This window comes from Ostrea edulis, chromosome 5 (assembly GCF_947568905.1).
Source record: "Ostrea edulis chromosome 5, xbOstEdul1.1, whole genome shotgun sequence".
Classification (NCBI taxonomy): domain Eukaryota; kingdom Metazoa; phylum Mollusca; class Bivalvia; order Ostreida; family Ostreidae; genus Ostrea; species Ostrea edulis.
Genome location: NC_079168.1, coordinates 10,225,197 through 10,252,245, shown reverse-complemented (window position 1 = coordinate 10,252,245; position 27,049 = coordinate 10,225,197). Strand labels below are relative to the sequence as shown.

The 27,049-nt window shown below is 35.1% G+C and overlaps 1 protein-coding gene across 1 annotated transcript; it reads right to left on the bottom strand.

Moving 5' to 3' along the window:
• Positions 1-95: 95 nt before the first annotated feature.
• On the bottom strand, positions 96-18,017 carry LOC125651343 (MFS-type transporter SLC18B1-like). The gene is made up of 13 exons (XM_056164492.1): positions 17,799-18,017; positions 16,234-16,329; positions 15,464-15,537; positions 13,784-13,931; positions 13,519-13,587; positions 10,460-10,544; positions 4,381-4,532; positions 4,186-4,284; positions 3,624-3,718; positions 1,143-1,238; positions 981-1,055; positions 766-859; positions 96-270 (listed from the first exon to the last, which is right to left on the bottom strand). The coding sequence occupies exons 1-13, from the start codon at positions 18,015-18,017 to the stop codon at positions 190-192; spliced, it is 1,383 nt and encodes a 460-aa protein (XP_056020467.1). The 3' UTR covers positions 96-189.
• Positions 18,018-27,049: the final 9,032 nt, after the last annotated feature.

Here is a 27,049-nt window from a genome sequence, read left to right as displayed (position 1 = left end):
TCCTTCCAACAAGTCACATCCGCCGTGAGCCCGATGAAACACGTCGTACGTCGTAATATGAATGTCAATTAAAAGCGTGCACTCCGTATAAATAACAATGTGAAATAAATGTTTATTATGTTTGGTTGATGAGAATAGTTGTAATTGATACATACAGAAATCATTAAATACTGTTAACATATTCATGGATTACATAATCATAATACTTCTTGTGTTGTGTCTTTGCACTTTCAAATAATTGCAGTAACCATAAAGTACAAGGACCATAGCCTGACAAGAAAACAAAATATACCAGTGTTGATTCTACATTTAGAAAGAGTGAAATATTCATTGATTTCAATTCATAAACTTTGATTCATTGATTTCAAGAAAAATCACATGAAAATTGCATGTTTATTTTCAAAGGATGTTTTCAATTCTAACGATAATAATAAGATGTATTGTGTAATCATGTGTATTGGCGGAATTGTGGACTGTAAGTTAAAACAGGACATACGTCTGCAAAACAGCGGAAATATTCTCAAATTTATGACATCAAAGACGATGCCATAGATAATATTTACATGCTGTTAAATAACGCTATGGGTTCATTTCTTTGAACATTTCCAATGTATAGCGACAATCAGGACAGAATAAGAATAAATATGTACTTGATTTAAAAAAAAAAGAGGCTAAGATACGCATTGAAGAAGTTTTGCAGCTTTAAGGAACACTACCTTTTAGGGACAGATAATTTTTATCATACATATAAACTTTAAAACTTACTGATATTATTAGTAACCCCGCACAGAATGTTGTTGACCATTCGTTACCAATTTGATCCACTAATGCACCCCCTACACTGGCCCCTAGAAATGCTCTAAAATATATTTTATATTTGACCATATTAAAACTGTTTACAAATGATAGAAAATATTGTCAAAGGTTTCTTTAATGAAAGTTGTATAAAATGAATCATGAAATTTTGAACATCTTACTACCCTAGAGAAAAGCAGGAATTGAATAGACCAGAAACCACACCATGTGTATCCATACTTTCGTCCATTCCAATATTTCTGTCAAAGTAAATGTGAATGATCAATTTTGCTTTATCTCTATATTTTGTATTGCATTGTGTAATATCACCATAAAGAATGACTTACTTCGCTGATTCCATCAGGCCTGAGAAGGTTGGAATAATGACACCCGCTAAACCCACTCCCAGCAGAAAAAGGGACAAAATGACAGACCAGATTTCACTATTAAAAAAAGGCAAAATGAGTGGTGAAATATTTTTCAATGTAGAATAGATAATGCAAAAAAGTACAAATACTTAGGAACAATATTTTGATAAGAAGTCGAAGATGTGCTCACAGAATAGAACATACCTCGTTCATCTTTATCAAATAGAGTTTTCAAATTATTTTCCGTCAGTAGAAATTATGTTTTTCAACTTTGTTTATTAAATTTCAGGTATCATTGATAAGAAAATCCACATTTGTAACATCATACTATGCGATTTAACAAACCGTTTATCAGGATGATAATGAAAAAGTTAAGATGACAATCAGTGATCAATCTCATAAATTCTATAAATGATATGACATCAGGATCAATACTGATCCATAGAAACACCGTAGGTGGAATAAGATACCTAGGGGGAGTAAGCATCCTCTGTGGACCTGTCACACCCAAGAAAATCTATTTGGATGAAAAGGTGAACATAACGAACAGTAATCAATCTCCTATGATGCAACTGATTCGATACGCAAGAGCTTGTTCTGCGTATAGTCAGTTTTTAAATCGAGGCAAGCTACTGACAAACACGTTGATGGTACAAGGGTTTCAACAGTCTCGATTGAAGTCAGCATTTCGCAAATTCTATGGTCGTTATAACGATCTAGTTCGTCAATACAACCTATCATTGGGTCAAATGCTGTCTGACATGTTTCATACCTTCTGTTAGGCCGTTCTTGGCACACTGATTTTGACTACGGATCACTCTGTTTACCTGATCAGGATATAGGGCTCACTGCAGGTGTGACCGGTCGACAGGGGATGCTTACTCCTCCTAGGCACCTGGTCCCACCTCTGGTGTGTCCAGGGGTCCGTGTTTGCCCAACTATCTACTTTGTATTGCTTATAGAAGTTGTGAGATTGATCACTGTTCGTTATATTCACCTTTCATACATAATCTTCAGGAAGGAAAAACAAAACGGATATAAAATTAATGATACATCATAAAAAGTGTGAATTTGAGAAATTGTGAAGTTCTGCATTTTTATAGATCCTATTTATGACTTCCCTAATTCTGCAAATGTTATATAATATATGCTTTTAAAATGAGTTCCTTATTAAGATGAAATATTTATCCGGTGTATTGGCTAAACATGGCATTCATATGTATGTTTTAAGAGAGCATCTTTCATCATGAAATAATTAAGATAACGAACAGGGATTAAATTCATAACTTCTATAAAAAACAAAATTAGGAGTTGGACAAACGAATTCTGGATATATCAGAAGTGGATCAGGTGCTTAAGAGGAATAAGCATCCCATGTTGACCAGTAACTCCCGCCTTGGTGTTCTATCTTGATCTGCTAAACGGAGTAATCCGTAGTCAAAATCAGTGTGTATAGAACGACCTAACAATTGGTATGAAACATCAAATGACAGGTTGTATTTCAAAACTATCGTTATAACGACCAGAGTTTGCATAATGCTGACTTTAAACGTGTGTTGAAACCCAGTAACATCAACGTGTCTGTCAGTAGCCTGTCTCAATTTAAAAACTGATCATACGCAGACCAAACTCTCGCATATCGAATCTGTTGAGAATCATAAACACCACATGCAGGTGATAATGGAATATTGCTCTTCACTCACGAATTCCTCTTCTTGTAGCCAAGTAGTTATAATGTCTTCACTTTTTGAGATATTCTTTTTTAAAGTATCGAATTTTCGGTGGCTGCAATATCTCTTTTTCAATTTGATTTCCTATTTATATTTCTTTTAATAACCGTCATTAACATTGCATTTTGGTACAAATATAAATTTGTGGTTTATTTGTATTAGAATGAATTGGTACTCTATTTCCGATAGGTTTTGAAATAAAATCAATTTCAAATGTTTTCAGAAATACGATTAAACTGATCTATGTTTTAACAAATGGAAAACATGATAAAAGCATGATAAACAGTTAACCAGTACTTGTTGACTATATGTAGAAAATGTGAAGATCAGGAACAGTGATGAATACCCCAATAAATGATATAAGTAGTATGGCAAACATGGACCCCTGGACATACCAGAGGTGGGATCAAGTGCCTAGGAGGAGGAATTCGGCGTCAGTAACTTTCTGTCAAGTACTTATTTACTTATTAGGAGAGGAATGGGAAGACAAAGAAGACTATAACTTGGTTATAAAATAGGTCAAGCGTTAAACCTTGCAGTAGTATACCGTTGAACATTCAAAATTAGTCCATATAATCAGCACATTAAAACCCCAATATGCACGGTATCCACACAATTCGCCCCAGAAATTAAATACAGGTTTACATTTTGTGTATTGATGTTTCTTTAGTTTACTGTTATTGGTATTCTTGATAGTTTAATGCTGTAATTAAATAGAAGATATACTTACAAAGGTAACATATCTATTAAAGGTGTTGGCCCCATCAATAAGTAAGCAATCGCCGTTGTTAAACTTCCCATTGTCATCGTGCTCATCACATAACCCTAGAGAGGCAAATTTATCTTGTGTTATATTATCTTACAATACCTATCTCAAGCAAAATTTGAAATTAAAACGAGATCTGGTAAAACAAATTTCTTAATACTGGCACGTACAAAACATTTGTGACTCATTATCATTTTCGTATTCTTTCACGCCATTTCCCCTTCAACAATAGCTCAACATTAAAATCAAAAGTAACAAGTCTGAAACACGGAGGTCCAGTGTTACGGTAGTCGTTGGAACGATAAAGAACCCTCAATGCTACGGCCCTGAACCCCATGCATTAGTCAAACTTTGTGGAACTTCGCCTAAAGCTGATGACAGTTTTAGAGGAGTAACAATTTCTCCAATGGCACGTGATAAACGAACAATAAAACACACTTTCAACGACATTTAAAGGTAATGGTAAGCGACAAAACATTCCACAATTTCGTACATCAGTAATGAATAAAATCCACGACTAACTTACTTTTTTATCGATAACATATCCATATAGTGGTCCGGTGATGGAGTGCATTAGTCCACATATCAAAAACATCAGCCCTATTAATGATGGTTTCCCTTTCAACTAGAACATCAAATGAAATCGTGACCTGTTTATGAATGTGGACTACATATATGATTTGTTGGCAGTAAGTCACATTCGAGTTAAAGAACATTGTACCTCTGCTAGGTTCTCAACATGCAATGCTAGAGTGGAGTCATTAAACCCCATAGCAAAACATCCCACTGTTATTGTCAAACTAACCACCCACGTATAAGGATTCTTGAGTAGAAAGAAAACGGATTTGTGTCTGTCTCTTGGAGAATCTGAAAGTGCAGATAGAACACAATGGTCTGTTTAGAAAGCCAAGCGATTGTACGTTAACGTACCTCACAACATAGTCTTCCCTGGTGTTTGATATCGAATGCCAAAGTAACACTCGCAAAATTAATTATATTCTGTTTTCTGAATTGCAACGATGAATTTTTATTCAGATAGAATGTTTGTTTTAATAGGACAAAACCCTGTCCTTGGATCATGAAATTAACAATTTAGGTAAAGGACATTTGCTCTCTTTTAATATGTATTTATTTACAATTTAATATCAATAGCATTAAAGTCAATGTTATTGTTATGTTTTACACACAAACACTATATACCTATTTTGGCCCCACCCTGGAGTTAGAACATTTATCCCCCAAAATCACAAAATTTACAATTTTGTTACCCCCCCCCTCCTGCTCTACATGACTATGCAATTATTTGCCTTACAGATGTGATGTTGAGAAGAATAGTTTTAGAAATGGATCAAGTTCTGTTAGTGCTTGAAATTTTGAAACAGTTTTAATGGTAGTTTTCGGTTGAAAGTATTAAATTGTTATCACGCAAAGGACGATGATCAACCATAATTGCAATGAATGGAAACTTCCAAGCCTATCATCATTAAAAACAAGTAATATCTGCTAAATAACTCACAACTGTGTTCTTCTTTACCAGTGTATGAAACATTTTTAGAATAAATCTAAAGTGAAAGAAGTCAATAGTTTGATACATACATGTCAAACAAGAACGAAAGGAACAAACAAACAACTGGACAAAAAAGAAAAATACATATACAGATAAGTAACTACATGTACAGATAAGTAACTACATATACCGAGTAACAAGTGTCATAAATGTCCAAACACACCAACATAATAATCAAGGTCTATGAAACGCTTTACATTCATTTCATCACCTCACCAAAAATCATTTAGATATATACCTATACATGCATCTGTATGACTTGGACTACAGAGTCCAGCGCATAATTACCGGTATATAGCAATCAATACATGAACGTCGACATTTTTTTTGTAATCAATCATGAAGTTGATTTCAATTCACAATCAGATTGGAGAAAATGTGAATCCAAATAAGTCAGATAAATACATGTACAATTGAAAGCAAATTAAAGGAAGTTATTTAAAAACATTATACATGTGCAATGTTGATAACTTTAAAACTGAATGCTGCGTTATCAACAAGAGTGGAAAAAACTCATTTGTAACATGAAAGTTAGTGCAAGAGGATATACCAAATCTAATATAATAAATTAGACTAAAATATATGTGCATGGATCTAGATTTGGGCATTGTAGTGATTGTTGATATGTAAATCTTTAAAAACAAAAAAGAACAAAAGAAAAAACAAATTAAAAAAATCCAAGAGTTTGCACCAAAGTACAATATACTTGTACACTGTGCTCATCAACACATATGTATTACACTCCTTGTGTAAACCTCATTTTCATATTTCAAAGGAAACTCGCTGGTTTGTCTTGGGTCTGAATGAGAAAAATACATATTGTTAATGTTTGAATTTTATAAAAAGGTTCTTTGAAGGAAAAACAAATAACTTTAGCAAAAAAAAAGCAACAAAAAAAAAGCAGTAGATTCACTGCTTGTGTAGGAGTTCTAATATGAAAGAAACCTAACAGAAGTGACTCACAATAAACATTTACAACATGTACTGTATAACTCGATGAGAATCTCAAGTTAGGCAATTAAAAGTTACAATAGTATTTTTCAAACAGTAATGTTCAAACCGTTCTGTTATACGCATCTAAGCTTGACTGGTCCCTTAACAAAGAGATTATGGAATAGGCAGAACCAGTCTAATATTGACAAGTTTAGCTTTTGAAAATAAACTTAGGGAGTTAGCCAATGAAATATCCATAATAAAATCACCTACATATTGAATGCTGTAGACTCATATACGTACTACATATTTATTTGGTATCATCATGTTCCAAACGGGGAGAGGATATTGTTCTCCATGAAATTTAATAAAAATCGTCATTACTGATATTGCTCCTGTTAGAAATAATGAAGAGGCATCTCACCGAAAAGCTATATATTTTTTCATATGAAAAGATCATTCATAGAAACAAATGTGGGGATGGGGAACAAAGACAATAAAACCATGCCCCCCACTCCTTCATCTTTTGTACGTTCGGAAATAGCATATACCTGTCATTGTTAATTGTTAATGAACAAATTGAAAACACCGTTACTTTTCATTGTGTGTTGCATCCTGTGGACCGCAAACATTTTACATTCATGCTTGACACAATTGCAACCTTTGTCTAACACTTGTTCTAATCATATGTATTTCAGTAAACAACCCTCGTAAAATTGCAGGCGGTGCTTTGAAGACTTCAAACCGAAGTATTGTAAACGCAGACCTATAATTGTTTACCTTTTGTCTTTTATTTCCCCCAAACATTTCGGTTGAGCATCACTGAAGAGACATTATTTGTCGAAATGTGCATCTGGTGTATCAAAATTGGTACCGTATAAGTTTTACATTATGACCCCTGTTAGTTCGCGAGGGTCTCTACAGTCCAGTAGCTAAGTACTTCAGTACTAGCTTGAAAATACGGATGTATATTGAATTGCTGTTATAAAATTTAGAAATTCATTTCAAAATTAAGGATTATCTCCCTCATGCATAGCTCTTATCCTTGGACGAATTTGGCTCCACTTGTTTGGCATGCTGTTTTCGGCTATATTTAGATCTAAAACTTCATAGTTATTTCGGATTTCAAGCATTTCGGTTGAACATCACTGAAGAGACATTATTTGTCGAAATGCGCATCTGGTGCATCAAAATTGGTACCGTATAAGTTTTACATCATTATTTTCATTTTCATCTTTGAAACTAAAAATCGAAATAAATTTGGTTGAAAAGACGTTGGTTCTGAGAAATGTCTTGGTCGTTTAAAAATGGTAAGTTAAGCTTAACACCGTTGCATGCTCTATATTTCTGAGTGAATATCGACTATCTATTTCAACACTTCAAGATTGAATGTCTAGTACTATTCCATTCACACCTACTTATCGTGCATAGTATCAGGGAGTTTCATTAGTTACGTTATATCGCCCCTTTGAGTCCCTCTCTGTCAAAACATAATCGTACACAAGGTCTTTGTCATTCACATTCAACACGAATCTGACTGTGTAGTTAATTGTTTTACTGTGTCGAACACATTTTTGCTGTGACAAGCGAAATTGTTACTGTGTTGAAACCACACAGTGAAAACACAGATGGAAAACTCTGATAACTCTCATGTATAGGTTCATGGCGTGGCTTTTAATAATAGATTCAGCTATGAAAAGTATTGGAGTTTTTTTTTATACCTGTAACCGCTATGCAAAGGTTACAGTGCAAAGGCACCCTAACCGAAATCGGTTTCATGTACGGATTCTTATTGATTCTCAAAGGTTTGCACGAATGAATTTCTTAATAACCACTTTAATTTTTTGCAGACGTAGATGATTTTAAAGAATGGCCTGTTTCTTGCGTCCCATTCCCCCCCCCCCCCCAGCATTCCAATTTCGTTGACTAATGACATGTCTAACACCAGATGACGATAAAAAAGGGTTTTCGGTTTCTGTCGCGGTGACAATAAGTACCGACGCTTGCGCTTAGCTCTTAAAAATAATTACTAAATACTTTATCATACAATGTTTCTATACCTTCGGTAACTTTACCTATCAAAATAATGGTAATTTCCTTTAATTTCTCCTGACAGGGACTAGTAAATGAGTGGTTCTATATGATTTGCAAAAATGTTACCTTTTTATACATACTTTACACACTGTTCAACGAACTATTTTTCCGAACAACTGCTCAAGATTAACCCTTCGGATATGAATGTAGACCCCGTATTAAATCGATTGCAAAATTACGACTAATTCATACACGACTTGTTTACTGTAGCGATGCATAAAGGTAGCAGGGGACAGTTTCACACTATGGGCCCGGTCAACTTTTAAAAAATGGAAATACCCCATATTTTAAGTGATATTACATCTGTAAAAATGCATACAATAATTTTAGAATGCATGTCAAATGTAGCTGAGTGCTTCATAAAAATGTTGATATACAACATGTAGGTGTCACCCATCTTCATAAGTCAAGGGTTATTGATTCGTTACCTCGCACTAACCATTGACATCTGTCGCTATTTAAAAGTTGGGCTCGAGAAAAAGGATGACGCAATACGCTAAAATAAATCAGCCAATGGGATTTCTTGTTTCAGATGAAAGTTTGGCAAGGGAATAAACAGAAAGTAAAAAATGGCCTCCGTTGTCGAAAAGATATGTGAAAAACATCAAATCGATCATTTGACTGAAAACCAAAAGCTTTCGATATCATGTATCAGAGAAGAAAAAGATGTTTTTATTGGGACTAAAACCGGCAGTGGTAAATCGCTATCTTACGAAGTTGTTCCCATTATTTTGGAGGAAAATGCAGTGACACTGATAGTCGCCCCACTTTTCAACATTATTGCGTGTTAAATTATTTCATAACGCAATCAATAATTAACATTTTTCGTCCTTTAATTGTTGTAGTTTATCATTTAGTTCATAGTCAATTTTAGACAACTTGTTTAATTTGTTAAAACATAGTCGACAAACGTACTTCGACAATCCATCATTTTCATTCGGCTCATACCCCAAAACCTCGTCTAATTGTTTTTTCAAGCAAAACGAACTCCCGAAAATCAATCGACGGTATCTGTCTTGTACTAATTGGCCACAAATTCGACACCATAATGCCGTCGCCATGCGTGTTTACTGTTTAGTTTGTTTTCGACCGATTATAAAAGCCGTTGTCTGATTGGTTTGCAGCTTCAGGCTGCAAACCAATCATATGCTTCTTCTCGAGCCCAACTTTTAAATAGCGACTGATGTCAAGGGTTAGTGCGAGGTAACGAATCAATAACCCTTGACTTGTGAAGATGGGTGTCACCATGATTCCTATCATATAGATGGGTGCAAATACGAAACTAAGACACGTGGTCAGTTGCTGAAGAAATTCCGGTGAAAACATGCATGGTCCAGCAAAAGGTCTGTAGCTGAGAGGGAAGGTGGATGGCCCCATATGAAAGGTAGATTCTTTAGAAGGGCAGATTGGGTTCTTGATTGTGCACAGTTTCTAAATCCCCATGTTTGGTACTGTGATGGTGTGGGGGTGGTGCTGATTAGCCCAAATGAGAGAAAATCAAGGCAAAAAAGGGGAACCTGCTGGGAACATATGTTTTGTGCACCAGCACCAGTATTAATAGATTACATGTCATTTAGGGTAATAATTTATTAACTGCACCAATATGAAATACAAGTATTGCCATAAAAGGGAAATATGATTTTTCATTAGTCTATCATAATCTGACTTTGATTTATACCCCCTATCCACATGTTTCAGAACCAAAGAAACTGTCCCCTGCCCCCTAAATTTACATATATTTAGCGATAAACCGGAAACACGATTATGAAAGCAAGATCCAACTGGCGACAATAAAGCGCAGCTATGAATAGCGCTTTAAAAATAAATCTTTTCCTATCATAATAATTACTTCGTCTGCCCAACAGTTGTGGGTATTGTTAGGTATATAATGTGCAACTATGTTTTCCTTCTTTCATAACTTTATCAGGTTATTAACAATGGACAACTGGGATAGTCTAATGTCATGAAGTGTCAAAGTATAAAATGATGAATTAAAACACAATTGATATACAATTTCTCCTCTTAAATTAGATAATTCTACCACTTACTTTTATCAAATGAATGATTGCTGAGATGTGTTTCAATACTTGTTCTTACAACATGACAACCCATCATTAATTTTCAAACTGACGTCGTAAAATTATATCATGCATCACGTGATTGGGTCTACTTGAGCTAGAAATAAGATTGATGAACTCACCAACATTATGCCGTATCAGGAGATACCCAGATGTTCCACTAAGTATTATCATACTACCAACGACGAAAAAAGGCAAACCAAATCCGCCTAACTGAAAACACACAATATTATTTATGAAATATAAACGCATTCTTTGTATCGCGGTCATAATGCAAAGATATATCAAATCAATGAAATTGAAATTGACAGATTGCATGATTAACATGATATTGAAATTGATTCTGATGTGTATATGTGGTTTTCCTGTCTATTAAAAGACATATTGCATGTTTCGAAAATATATAAAATTATATGCATTTGTCTTATGCATATAGAAATTAATTTTAATAGTTAGTGCGCCGAAATATTGCGATAATTAATAGCAATACTGATTTAAATCTAAGCTCCTGATGGCAAACGTCTCATTAATTAGTTAGGTAGTCGCGTGATACAGTGACATCATATGCGACCTTCTTCGATCAAATGATTTCAAAGTAGAGTTAGATGCAAGGTGAAGATAACGAACAGTGATCAATCTCATAACTCCTACAAGCAATACAAAATAGATAGTTGGGCAAACACGGATCCCTGGACACACCAGAGGTGGGACCAGGTGCCTAGGAGGAGTAAGCATCCCCTGTCGACCGGTCACACCTGCAGTGAGCCCTATATCCTGATCAGGTAAAGAGAGTGATCCGTAGACAAAATCAGTGTGCCAAGAACGGCTTAACAATCGGTATGAAACACGTCAGACAGCATTTGACCCAATGTGAGGTTGTATTGACGAGCTAGATCGTTATAACGACCATAGAATTTGCGAAATGCTGACTTCAATCGAGACTGTTGGAATCCCTGTACCATATTATTAAACATCAGGCTTTATTCACCATGGGCAACGTTTATTTCGATGTTGACAAATTTTCCGAGTCTTAAGAAAACATTCAAATCTGATATAGTGATGTAAATACCCAAGTGTAACGAGAAAAGAGAGTATGGAATCGACAAATTTAATTGCGAGTAAATAATGTTAACATTTGTCGCTGTTTAAACACTATTCGGTAAGGTTATTCCTTTAAATATCTGGAATTGGCGTTAATTTTTATAATAAACTGTGCAATTATTATTCATTTTTGGATAAAAAAAATTATGATATATGTACATGTTACATCGTTGACAACAAGGCCTACTGTTATGGGTGCATTTCGAAAAAAAAAAGAAAGTACTGATATCTCCTAATCAGGATATAGGGCTCACGGTGGGTGTGACTGGTCGACAGGGGATGTTTACTCTTCCTAGGCACGTGATCCCACCTCTTGTATATCCAGGGGTCCGTGTTTGCCCAACTCTCTATTTTGTATTGCTTATAGGAGTTATGAGAGTGATCACTGTTCGTTATATTCACCTTTCATAGATAAAAATAATCAAATTTAAAGTGAAAATAACAACATTTTCTTTAAGAAAGTAAAATCATTTTTTTTCTTTTTTTGAATTGTGATCTAAACGTCGCTATAAAGTGGGAGGACGGCGTTATACTGTACTTGATGTTACGAGTTCATTTTGAAAAAAAATGAAAACATTATAATTCAATCTAAAGATAGTTATTACAATGTTTTATCATTTATAATTACAAGTTCAATCATTTTCGATCTTTCATTTTTTTATTTGAACTGCGAGTTGGTGGAAACTGTGATCACGAGTATGTGTTGTTACAAGGTCAGTTGGTGCAAGCGTGTATTTTGTGAAATGATGAAAACCAGAACATAATGCATATGCTGTACAGGTTTAGCAGTGCTTAGCTTCAATATAACCATTTTCTTGCAATTCAACTGGGTCTCTGTCCAACTGCTTTTGGAAATGTACATGGAGAAAGGCAGTTGGTTTTCTTAAAACAAAGTCCTTGTGCTGACAAAAAATCATTATAATGATCTAGTTCGTCAATACAACCAATCATTGGATCAAATGCTGTCTGAAGTGTTTCATACTTATTGTTAGGCCGTTATTTATACACTGATCTTGACTACGGATGACTCCGTTTACTTGATCAAAATATAGGTATCACAGCGGGTGTGACCGGTCGACAGGGAGTGCCTACTATTCCTAGGCACCCGATCTCACCTCTGGTATGTCCAGGGTTCCGTGTTTGCCCAACTCTTAATTTTGGATTCCTTAAAGGAGTTATGAGATTGATCACTGGTCGTTATTTTCACCTTTTCAGGCATATTTTCATGATCATCGTTATCAATTAATGTGTGAGGACCTCATGAGTTTTGGAAATATTTACATTATAGATTTATAGTACGACTGTCTGGTAAGGCTCGGTTATCCTTGATTTGTTGCGATGAACCTTAGAACTTGTTTTCAAAGATTTTGTATATTACACATGCAATAAAATATATTCAACCCATAGTGGATTCAAATTGACTTAAAAACTACAATATCAATCCGATGATTTCAAATCGTCAGCGCTAAAAATATTCTTGCTTGTACAGCTAGTAATTCGAAGTTTACAAGGGAGTCCGCTGAGCTAGTATTATCTCATTGCATTGTGACGTCAAATGTTTTACTGTAAAGGACGAGCACTACGAATGCTATACATGTACATCTAATTTCTTGCGAATTAATTTCCTGCAGTCTTGAGTACCGGTGCCCGCCAAAAACATCGGATATACAGTATATAATAGTATTTTCAATGAAAATTGGGTACACTTCGCAATGAAATTATATCCATATTTTGATCACTGTTCGTTATCATCACCTTTCATCCATTCTACAAAGGACATTATATGACGTAATAGTACATTATAAAAGGAGCTATCGAAATGAATTACACATATCATCTAGGAAATCAGTAGTCTATTCTATAAAAGGTCTAACGAAAAAATCCCCATCTTAGCGTTTATTTAAAGACCAAAAATACCGTACGGTTTCTTCACGGATAACTGGATGTGGGCTATCAATGCCTATTTTTACGCCGTAGGTTTGATGTGGTCATGGCACGAGCAGGGCTCGAACTCACGACCTCCCGGTAACGAAACGAACATATTACCACTGAGCTCCTGTGACAGGGTATTGTACACCTGTCCTACCTCATAAAGGGCACCACCAACTGCTGGTCCAATTATAATTCCAAGTCCACCGGATGTCTGTAGAAGGCCCTACAGGGAAAGAAAGAATTCGCAGTAAAGTGTTAGAATTAATACACGTGTCTATTGATGTAGTGTGTTATATTTCTGTACAGGTATAGTTACTAATACAGGTGCCTATTGATGTAGTTTGTTACGTTTCTGTACAGGCATATTTACTAACACACGTGCCCATTGATGTAAATTGTTTCTGTAAAGGTATACTTACTAATGCTGTCCCAACGTTATCTGGAAATGAACCTGTGATTGTGGCAAAACTGGCTGTATAAAACATAGAACTTCCAAAACCTTCCATTGCGCGACATAAAAAACACACGACACTATATACCATCTCGTCTGAAAAGTTATCCAACACTCTGGAAAAAACAACAGCATTGAAGGTGTTGAAAATCAGACAGAAATACTTGTGGATTTCACTCGTGCACAATGTGGATTGTATTGTATTATTTGACTCCCTTGTTTATAGAGTTCATTAGCGTGGTACTTGTACGTATATGGATATGATGATTGCCAACATTGTAGTAAAATTGCAGGATTTTATATAATTATTTATAATATAATTATAACAATAATCTATATAATAATTGCAAAATTTCCTACAATGCTGGCTCCACTCCCGTCCAATCTCCAACCAGAGAACAAAACTACATTTCATTGTTTAAAGAACAAGCATAAATAATGTGAATGTGTTCAGACGTGGAGTGGAAGGTACTGTCCATTGAATTATAATGAGAATGCCTATAATCAGTATAAAGATTTGGGATACTTATTAGCAGATTCACGGACGTGTTGCAGGTTGATCATATGCCATCGTAAATCCGGCATTAATGGCGAGAGATTTTGGGAAAATTTATCCAAATGTTCACTAGGCAAGACTGATATGTCATGTATGTATTTCCATACACTGGTTAATGACATCTGCTTATAACATATCACTGATCATTATCCACCGCAGCAGCCGATCCATTTGTGGGCTTTTGATGGAAATTCTAAACACTTACATTTATAACGTGTTAATAGTTTTTTTCCCAAATAATGTGTTTATCATATTACTGTTCTTAAAACATTCATACTGCATTAGTGCATTTACATGTTTGAATGATATTTCATACATTCATTTTTTTTTTAAAACCACTCATATGTTCTTACATGAATGATGGTAATTCCTGTTTGTTTCCTTGCAAATATATTAGAATATTTTGAATTTTAGTGGCTGATGCAAGGTGAAGATAACGAACAGTGATCAATCTCATAATTCCTACAAGCAATACAAAATAGATAGTTGGGCAAACACGGACCCCTGGACACACCAGAGGTGGGATCAGGTGCATAGGAGGAGTAAGCATCCCCTGTTGACCGGTCACACCCGCTGTGAGCCCCATATCCTGATCAGGTAAACGGAGTTATCCGCAGTAAAAATCAGTGTGCCAAGAACGGCTTAACAATCGGCACGAAACACGTCAGACAGCACCCTACCCAATGCGAGGCTGCACCGACGAACCAGATCGCCACAACGACCATAGAATTTGCAAAATGCTGACCTCAATCGAGACTGCCGAAACCCCTGCACCATCAACTTGTCCGTGAGCAGCCTACCTCGATTTAAAAACTGACTATACCCAGAACAAGCTCCCGCACATCGAATCAGTTGAGATACACAAACACCACATGCAGGCGACAATGGAACATTGCTACATAAATGTGGGAAGCCGACGACGGAGAAGCCGAAACCATCCCGCCTGCTTTGCATCAAAATCATCTTTTATATACCTTTATATTTCCTGAATATGAAATACTTTTCGTTAAGGAACATTTCTGTTTCGGAAAGCGATAAAAACATGAAAATCATAAGCATAACTAATGACCTGCAAGAAAAAGAGGAACTTACCCAAATACTAAGGCACCGAATCCTCCAACCATGGTTCCTGCGAGATACATGTACTTTGTTCCAATTCTTGTCATCTGATGGAGAGAATGGTTGAATGTGGGTTATGTGTATGATTAGAGAAATTACCAGAATTGTCTAGATAATAGAGAGTAGTTAAAACTGATAGTGGTAGTGCATGCAATCAAATATTGCATCAACATATTGAAATCATCAACCTATCTACAACAGTACTAAAATGACTAATATGACATAAATCAAAACTTAATCAACTGGAAAGGATAGGGGCAAGGGGCGTCTACATATTGAAATCGTCAGGTTTTTCACGGAGCTATAGAAATACACCTGTTCTCAATCAGAGTCAGACCTGCTTTGATCTAATCAGCTGTTACGAGAAATGAAGCTTAAAACCACTGTTTATTTAGTTTTTATTTCATTATAAAATTGTCCCAAATAAGGAACGGGCGGGCCGAAACTTCAGACAATTCCACATTGTTCGTGTCATTGGTCATTTTAGTATAAATATATATCAGTAAGGGATATGAACGTCAAGTGAACTACAGTGATATTGATTGTCTGTATAAAAAAACAAACTATTTTCAGATACAATATATTTTGTGTTATCCCATAAAAAGACTTCGTCATTTAATCAAGGACAGAAGGTATGGATCGGGAGTTTGATATTCCTTATACCGATATCCCTGTTAAGTATTCTAAATAGATCCAGAGAGAGAAAGAAAGAGAGAGGGAGAAAATACTTGCTTAATACTTGCATAATTTCCCAATATCGGAGAAGACAAGAAAATAACAAGTTCATACACCCCAAAGATAATTCCAATCACAGTTTGAGGAACTCCTTTCTTTTCAGCCTACATTCAAAATAAAATCAAAACATAATTTTTAAGGATGCAATTCTCTGACGAAAATAATGATTATAATCGGATAAATGGAATAGCGTCACAGTTATACAATCTTCAAGAAAACTTTAACAAAAAGATAATTAGAATATTCAACGGTACTCGATAGAAGAAACCAGTGAATGTTGTTTGCCACGTGATAGAATGATTTATCTTTTGAATCCTTGAAGGATATCTGCAAATCTGCACGGCAATCAAAACCCCTGTTTAAAAGATTTGAATATGTGATGAATAGAACATATTAATTACTGATGAATGATTTACCGATGTAATCGCTCTTGTGAGTTTTAATCATAGAAAGTGAAGATCACGAACAGTGATCAATCTCATACTAGTAAATCCCATAAAGAATGCAAGCGTGGGAACAGGACAAACACCGGAAGTGGTATCAAGTACCTAGGAGAAGAAAGCATCCTCTGTTCACCGGTAACGGCCGCCGTGAATCTTATATCCTAATCAGGTATACGGAGTAATCTGTAGTCAAAATCAGTATGGAAAGAACGCCTTAACAATTGGTCATGAAACCCGTCAGACAGCATTCGACCTAATGACAGGTTGTATTTGCAAATAAGATCAATATAACGCCAATAGAATTTGCTAAATGTTGACTTCAAACGATACTGTTGAAAACCCCGTAAAAGCAGCTTATTTGTCAAGAGCTTACCCCAATTTAAAACAAATATCATGCGCAGAACATGCTCCCGCGTTTCGAATAAGTTGAGACATAAACACCATATGCAGGTGACATTGGAATAGTGGTATATTAATATGGAAGTTGACAATGGAGGAGCTAAAGTCATCCAGTTTGTCATAAACTTGATAATTGAAGATGATTTATCCATATGATAGTGATGTTTTACAAGTGATGAACATATATGTAATAGTTATATTATTTCCTGTCAATTTGTTTTATCTGTTTTATGTTTTTTGCAGATTTATAAAACGAATTTGCTGATGTTTTCGGAAAGCTCAATCCAACTACAACCCAAACCTTATGCATCTTAAAATCACTCCTACAGTTGATTTACAAAAGTCTAAAAACTTTTGTCATTCACAATTATAATCCTACATCTCAATACCGGGTATTATGAAGTATTTTGTTCTTGATATAATCTTACTAACATTAATATCTCGTATATATTTAATTGCTGTTATAAAATTTAGAAATTCATTTCAAAATTAAGGATTATCTCCCTCATGCATAGCTCTTATCCTTGGGCGAATTTCGCTCCACTTTTTTGGCACGATGTTTTTGGCTATATTTAGCTCTGAAACTTCATAGTTATTTCGGATTTCAAACATTTCGGTTGAGCATCACTGAAGAGGCATTATTTGTCAAAATGCGCATCTGGTGCATCAATATTGGTACCGTATAAGTTTTACATATACAACGTAAATCAATTCTAAAACTACAACTATACCTTTGTTGGGAAGAATGACATGGAGAGAGAGAAACATGAAACATTTAAAAAGTTCGAGAACGCCGTTACTGCCAGAAGAATCTTTTTGTGTTTTGGAATCTTTGAAAATGAAAAATCACTATCCTCCTTCTCATGAATAATATTGCTTTCGTCGTCTGTACTAGAATCTGAAGTTATCAATGGCACCATTTCCACAGGTTCTGGATCTGTCCCTTTCATTTCGATTTCTTAAAAACAAAAATCATAATATCTGTATGTTTTCCTACGAACTATTTTGGTAAATATATGAATTCTGCAATATTTAACTTTTGTTGGAACATACAGAAATCACAAACAGTATTCAGTCTTAGTCCGTCTGTTGTTTACAGATGGCTGCATTCAGGTTAATATCGCAGTAAGTTTTATTTGCAAGCTCTGAGCACGGTTTGAATATTAAGTTTACCCAATGATCGAATATGTATATCTTATTCGTGAACAAAGTTATTGATTTGCAACGACATATGTTCGCATGAAAGGCCCAAATTCTCATGCATATGGATAATTAAAGGGACTGATTCACGATTTTTGAAAAAAAAAATATTTTGCATTTTTGATGTTCAACATTTAAAATATAACTCATTTAATGTCGACAGCCAAACTTTTTACCTTTTGAATGCAAGAATAAAAGCAATATTTTAGCCTTAAATCTGTGTTATGTAAACAAAGACTCGAGTCTTTTTATGTATACAAACAAACCAGTGAAATATTAATTTTGAAACATAAAGCATCTCAATTTTGCATAGCCACAAATTCTAACTTTTAGATGACGCATTCTATCCAAAGAATGCTTGAGATGTGAAAGATATAATAAACTTAGATCGATATCCATTTCTTTTGAAAATTTTGTAAACATTAACATATCGAAATCTTTGTTTAAAAAACAAACTCTCTAAAATGAGCTTCTGTAATAATGTATAACCTTAATTTTTATGCGAAATCTTTTAAACACATTAGACAGTAAGTTTTGGTCATTAAAAGTGAAAATCAAAATCGTGAATCAGTCCCTTTAAGGACACAATATGTACATCATGGTGCTTATCATCACATCTTAACACATGTGATGTATTCGTATTCAGAAATTTAACGTGTACAAATAAGGTCACCAATCGTGGTACCTCAGTGGTTCGTCGTGGGTTCAAGTCAACTAATACCATAATCGCGTCAAACCTAAGATAAAAACAAAGCAGTGATTGCTCCTTCTCCAACTGATCGGCATCTAGAAGTGATAGTCGCGAATCTTTAAGATGAAACCTTAGAATCCGAAGTTCCGTGCCATGGTAAGCTTTGGCACACAACATGCAACGAACCTTAGCTGCTACAACACTGCGCTTTATTCGTGGTTTAACCTTTTGTGGCAATTCATCAACAGCTAGTGATGTCCTCGAAAGGATTGAAAACAAATAATAGACAAATAAAATAAAGTGCAAAATTCACTTTCATACCTATATCAAAAATGAGAAAATAAGGAACCGTGATCAACCTCAAGAATACAAAATTGAGAACATGGCAAACACGAACCCTGGGAAGCACCAAAGGTGGGAATAGGTGCCGAGGAGGATTAATCATTCCATATTGATGGGTCTTACCGAACTTAATCTCTCTATTTTGGTCATTTAAACGTTATATTCTGTAATTAAAATCAGTGTATTTATTACCATGAAACATAACATACAACATTCCACGTGATGTCAGGTTGTATTTGAAAATAAGAGCAATACAACGACAATGTTGTTTTAGCTTTGTTTGCTGGAACCAGTGCATAGTCCTGAAGTAACTTATAAAATTCTTTTATTATTTCTGGTTTTCGAAACAAATGATAGATGTTATGTATTTTTATTGTGCTCGTGAGGATTTATCATCATTGTGGAATTTTTATCAATTAAGAACATAAGGACGGATTCAGTTTACACGGCCATCTGTTTAAATTAAATAATTGTTCATGTCCGTCACCATTACCTGAACAATAGAAAAGCAACAGTCAGTGATTAAAGTGGCATTCCTTACCTGATCAAGGTACAAAACTTTAATTCCTCAAAACTACTTTATTTTGATACAACCAACGACATGCTCTACTAGAAGCGGTCGCAAACCTTTTATCAAATGTCACAGATGTCATTTTATTTCCTTCAATAAATGCGATGGATGTATCTCCAATCGAGCAAAACTGTATGTAAAACTTATACGGTACCAATTTTGATGCACCAGATGCGCATTTCGACAAATAATGTCTCTTCAGTGATGCTCAACCGAAATGTTTGAAATCCGAAATAACAATAAACTTTTAGAGCTATTTTAGGGGAATACAGAGTGCCAAAAAGTGGAGTCAAATTCGTCTAAGGATAAGAGCTATGCGTGAGGGAGATAATCCTTAATTTTGAAATGAATTTCTAAATTTTATAACAGCAATTAAATATGCATCCGTATTTTCAAGCTAGTAACGAAGTAGTCAGCTATTGGGCTGTAGAGACCCTCGGGGACTAACAGTCCACCAGCAGAGGCCTCGACCCAGGGGTCATAATGTAAAATTTATACGGTACCAATTTTGATGCACCAGATGCGCATTTCGACAAAGAATGTCTCTTCAGTCATGCTCAACCGAAATGTTTGAAATCCAAAATAACAACAAACTTTTAGAGCTATTTTATGGAAAAAACAGAGTGCCAAAAATGTGTATCTTAAAGATTTAAATACTATTTCTAATTTGATAAAGAGATGGTTTATGTGAATACCTGGAGGAAATTCGGTCTGGTATCGTAACAATAAAAAAAATCTATGTTTAAAATACCAATAAATTAAGACAATAATTTTGAAATATAGATTTCCTTTTGAAAACATCATTACTCATAACCCATGGACTTTCAAATATGCTCATTCTTGAAGTAGTATTGCTCTTTTTTTTTTTTTTTTTATCTCTGTCATATTCAACTTATAAGATGTCCGGGTTGCTAAAAACCCAAATCTATTCCGGAGGGAAGATTTTTTAAACACTAAATAAAAGGTGAAGATAACAAATAATAGTGATCAATCTTCTAACTCTTATAAGGAATACCGAATAAAGAGTTGGACAACACGGACCCCTGGATGTACCCGGGGTGGAATCCAGTGCCTAGGAGAAGTAAGCATCCCCTGTCGACAGGTCACACGCGCCATGAGCCATATATCTTGATCAGTTAAACGGAATTATTCGTAGTCCAAATCAGTGTGCCAAGAACGGCCCAACAATCGGTTTTAAACACGTCAGACAGCATTTTACTCAATGTGAGGTTGTATTGGTAAATTATATTGTTATAACGACCACATAATTAGCGAAATGCTGAATTAAACGAGAATGTTGAAGCCCCTGTAACATCAACTTGTATGTCAATAACCTGCCTCGATTTTAAAACTGATTATACGCAAAAAAAAAGCGCTTGGGTATCGACTCGGTTGAGAGATGTAAACACCAAATGCAGGTGATAATGGAATATTGCTACATAAATATGCGAAGTTTACGATGGAAAAGCTAAAATCATCCCATGTATCATAAATTGAGTTGTAAGTTTGCCGTTTATATCTATATTCAATAAAATATCCAAGTACGGAGTAGATGTGGTGAACTATGTATTTTTGTTGTAGAAGCAACTGTCTATGATGTCAAAAAGTCTAGTCTTTAATACATCGTGAGGAATGATCGTGTATAGTGTTACAAAAGTCATACGTTTTGATGTTGATTTGATACAAGTTTTTGCGATTTCAAATTTGCTAAAAGTTCTCTAGAATTGTTTAGAATTCGCATTTTATTTACACTAGCATGTTTTGGCACATCTGATAATATTTTTGTGGGGAGCAAAGATATGGGCATAGTAGAATATATCCGTCTTTGAAAGGATTTTTGTGATGTTTAGGAATCCAGTATAGATAATAACTCCTTTTCATGACAAGCCAGATGACACCAGTTTCTCCATCGTCAACTTCCCATATTGACATGTATGTAACAACATTCCATTACCACCAGCATATGCTGTTTACATCTCTCAACTGATTTCATACGCGATAGCATGTCCTGCACGTGATCATTTCTAAATCTAGGCAGGCCACTGATCAATAATTTTGTTAGAATGGTTATAACAGTCTCTATCAAAATAAAAAAAAAATTCAAATTCTTTGGTCGTCATAATGATCTAATTACCAAATACAACCTTTCATTTGATCGAATACTATGTGACGTGTTTTATATCAGTTGTTACACCGGTCTTACTCCGTTTACCTCAACACGATATCGAGTTCACGATGGATGTGACCACTCAACAAGACATACGTTACCCCAGTCTTTACCTGCGGATTACTCTGTTTATCTAACCACGATATCGAGGTCACGGTGGTTGTGACCGCTCAACAGGATATGCTTTTTCCTCCTAGATACATAATACTACCTCTGCTGTTTCCAGGGCTCCGTGTTTGTCTTTAATTTTGTATTCTTTATAGGATTGATGAGATTTATCACTGTTCGTTATATTGATTTTTTTATCAGGTACAGGTCACACAAGGACACAAATGTGTTCTTAATGGTTCACTTTACAAGGTGATATGTTATACTTCAGCGTTGTGCAGAATATGAAATATATGCAATTCAATTCACTGACTGTCGGTGATCCTTTAGAATTCAAGGTGAAATTCGCAATCTCATTGAAGTTTCGAAACTTTAATTACCTTGGTGAATATAGCCTGATATTGGGAACAATACAGATATAGTTCTTGTACGTATTTGTATCTGAAGGTCAATTACCATATCAGGACCTACCGTGCGGAATGAACTACCAACAAGCATTAGAACAATCAGTTAGTACAATATTTTCAAGCGCCAACTTAAATCGTTTTATCATATCAGTGCTTTCAACTAACTTATTCCTTCATGGACACTTGCTCTGTTGATAAGTAGTCAATTTTGATGTTGTAAACTTGTCTTGTTTTTTAAATTTAATTTGCATGTACAGTTTTAAAATACATAATTGGTAAGAATAGAATAGAATTGTTGCTATTATGTGAAAGGTGAAGATAACGAACAATGTGCATATAGTAGTACACTATTCCTCACGATGAATTAAAGACTAGACTCTTTGAATTCATAGACAGTTGCTTCTTCAACAAAAATGGAAAATGCAAGTATGTTTATCTAGTGATCAGTCATCCAAAAATTACTTTGTTACTGTAGAATCATTTAAATTGGTGGGGGCCAATTTTCGTGGATTGCTGAATTTTTACGGGTTCGTGTGGACGTAATTTCATGGATTTATATATTTGTAAGAAAGATAACTCTGGAATGTAATTATGATTTTTTTATTCGTTGAGGATGTAAATTCGTGGGTGAGGGGTACCCACGAATTCCACGAAAATTGAGCCACCACGAATTCTAATGATTCCACAGTAAAGGCCACTCTGATTCCACGCACATGTACTCTGAAGTTGAAATAAAAAATATGCTAGAGTTCCTCGTTGACGATATCTTCCTGGTGTTTGGTGACCAGGTCTTCCAACAGTCTGTTGGAATCCCCATGAGCACAAATTGTGCTCCTTTGTTAGCTGACCTGTTTTTATTTTCTATGAAGCAGAATTTATTTAAAAGCTTCTACGTGAGAAGAAAAAGTCCCTTGCTGTGGCCTTTAAGTCGACATTTAGATATATCGACGACGTATTATCTATTAACAATAATGATTTTATAACTCATTCATATGTCGATTCGATATATCTCTATGAACTCGAAATAAAAGACACCACAGAGTCGTCCACCTCTGCTTCATACTTAGATATGTTATTGAAGGTAGATATTGGTGGCTATTTTGCTGCAATTGTATTTTGTTCAGAAAAAGAAAGAAATTTCACATGTGGCGACCTCCTGTAATTTAATTTGATGCTAGCACAAAGCAATTGTCGCTGTTGATATCGTTGACCGATTGATTCCCATTTGATTTGAGCTGTCCACGCACCACACACCTTACATACAAATGTATTAGCGGTTCTTTATCTTTTGCTGAAGGAAACTCGTCGGTTTGCGTAATATGTACAATATCAATTTAAAGACGCCGAAATTCACAAGGTGACGGGATATTAATTGTTATCAAATATGCCACATAGCCTTGAGTCGAGGTAAGTCTGAACTTTTGAAACATCGTTATTGATACTCGCAATTGAATAAACCAACCAACAAACAAATCACAACCATCGTACGAAGACCAACGGCAATTGATAGCAATATGAATTACTCAACCAATTACAAGTAATTTGAAAATTGAGGTACATGCAAGGTGAAGATAACGAACAGTGATCAATCTCATAACTCCTACAAGCAATACGAAATAGATAGTTGGGCAAACATGGACCCCTGGACACACCAGAGATGGGATCAGGTGCCTAGGAGGAGTAAGCATCCCCTGTTGACCGGTCACACCCGCCGTGAGCCCCATATCCTGATAGGTAAACGGAGTTAAACTGGAATGGTGCTTACTTGTATCATTTTAGCGCAGACGGTACTTTTGTCAAGAGCTTGTTTCGGGGCGCTAATAGTATTGATACCACAGAATATATGAATTTTGTCATTGGTAAGTGTAAAAGTGGGAAAACAGTTTTTGCAGATTTAAATCATATCCCGGTCTTTCTTAACGATTTTTTGTACAATATCTGTAGCTCTCTGCTCTGTCCCAATATTTTCACACAGAGATACGTATCTGCTGCTACCGTTCCCAAGAAATTATATTTCAAAACTAGATTTTGACAACTCCATTTGATATTTCGCAAATTGGTGAAAACACAGTGATCGAAATATTGTGATACTTAATTTAGGTGGTTGTATAAAGTATGGAAAGATTTCATATCATGTAGTCTTAAACAGGAAGAAATCATCTTTTATATCAGGTGTCCCAACATAAGACATAATTGCAGTGGCCACACAAGGCGATCTGGACAATAATGTAATGTCTAAATTGTACCCAATAGTAGATGCTTTGGATACTACTAACCAGGTGCGCAAACACGGATAAATGATGCCTATGTATTTGCTGCGAGAAAAGGTATGACATTTTTTTTAGGTTAAAGAGAATATTTTATCGCAATGTATTTGGCTGTGCTCTGTCTCGTAAAAACAAAATTTTAATCACCACCATCAAGGTAATCGATAACTTATTTTCAAGCTTTATCAGCTAATAATATCTTTTTTTTTTTAAATTGGTTTTACTTCGACCTAAGTACCTGGTAATATCATGTTGATTGACATCAAACGAGAATCGCTTTGACAATAACGACAGACAAGGCGATGAGAAACGAGCACTGTGCTTAATTGATATATTTCTAGAAGGTTTATAATATGGTTATTCATTACAAGTTTTACTTAGATATTGGATTAATTGACAGCATATCATTTCTCAGTAATACTGAACATATAGTAATATATTGTATTAGTTACACATATCACATATATAAGAAACAACCCCCTATTGTATATGTTGGTAAATTTAACATTCTGCACAATCTCATCAAAATATAGATCTCTCAAATAGCGTATTTGAAAGTTCTATGTTTTAATGAGATTGCATGTGTTAATTACATATTGTATATATTAGTTTTCTGTAGCATTTATGAGATTTCTCTTGGATATCTTAGTTATTTATTAAATGCATGATTTATTTATCCCATATACAATGTATTATATTTATCCTTTTTGGGCTATCTATTACATTTCTAGTTATTTAACTGTTGCATATATTAGATATATATTGCATATATTAGTTAAAATATGCACATGCTATAATTATTATTTCGGAGGCCAATACTAGGTGCTTCAACATTTTCAAAACATTTCTTTTAGGAGATACGTTTAAAGATGACATTGGCATATACCAATTTGGACACGAGTATTCAGAGGCAACAATGAAATTAGATATCTTAGGAAATAGCAACTCTCTTGTCGTAATGTCCAGGAACAACAAGGAGGTAAATTTTGACAGTTACGTAGATTTCCTTATCATGGACCAGGCCCTCGCCAATCCGATCATCGATGTGGTAGACGATGTAGGCTTTTGGCCTGTAGGTAAGTCACACTGTTATTTGAGTCGTTCCTAGCAAATAGGGTCCTTATCCTATCCAATTTAATATTGCAATGATTGTAATATTGTCAGCAATTACAACCCTTTCCCCAGGTTGAAGTCCTTGAAGTCAGCGTAACTCCAGTAGCTCTAATGATAAAGGCTTTAGATTTGAAATTAACAGGAATATACCTTGGTGTATTTACTGGACAACAGGTTAAATGATCTATTTTGAGGTACTGTCGTGGGGAACAATAAACAGGCTATTCGTTAATTTTTACAATAAACAGGTCTATATATAACACCTTCCGTATTCTTAACTTGCCGAATGAAACTGCCAGAGAATAATGTTTGATTTATCGCAATATATTATCTATTTCACCGGTCGCGGTAGCTCAGTTATAGAATGTTCACTTTGTGGCCGGAATGACACATGTGCCATTCCCGCGTCAAACCTAAGACCTAAACATAGGTATGACTACTCCGTCGCCAAATGCTCGGCATTTAGAAGTGAGAATCACGGGTCTCTCAAATATGATAATAAAAACAAGGTCCTGTCTTGTGTCGCGATAGGCGATGGTACGTAAAAACAAACTTCTCACAGCCACGATTCCTGATGCTTGAACTGGGTCTAAATTAATCAACTAATGGCGTCTCAATATGAGTGAAAAATCTCGACCGGACGTAAAACAATCAATCATTAAAGATGTTATATTAAGCTATATTTCAATAGATCTTAGAAGAAGGATTTCTAATGCTATGTGAACACATTAACCAGATACTAATGGAGATTCAGAGATTATTGAAGAACCATAAAGGAACTGTGTTTCACATAGTCGCATCCATATTGTACCTTTTCTCTGCCAGGGCAGCATATTATACTTCAACTAAAACATATCCGTATGCATTTTCAGAGTAAAGTGAATTATTTGAAAGCAATGTACAGGTAGGTGTAAATAAAATTATTGAAATCATCAGAGGGAGGATGAAAACTAGCTAGCACGGACCAAAAGAATGGAACTTTGGAGAAGTAGAGGTAGGGATGACCTCAGTGATCATGGTTGTCTTTGTTGATAATGCTGATATTTTGAATTTTTTGTAGGGGACAAAATTTACGTCACGTCCACTGACTATGATTGGAAACAAGTGGAGGAGTTC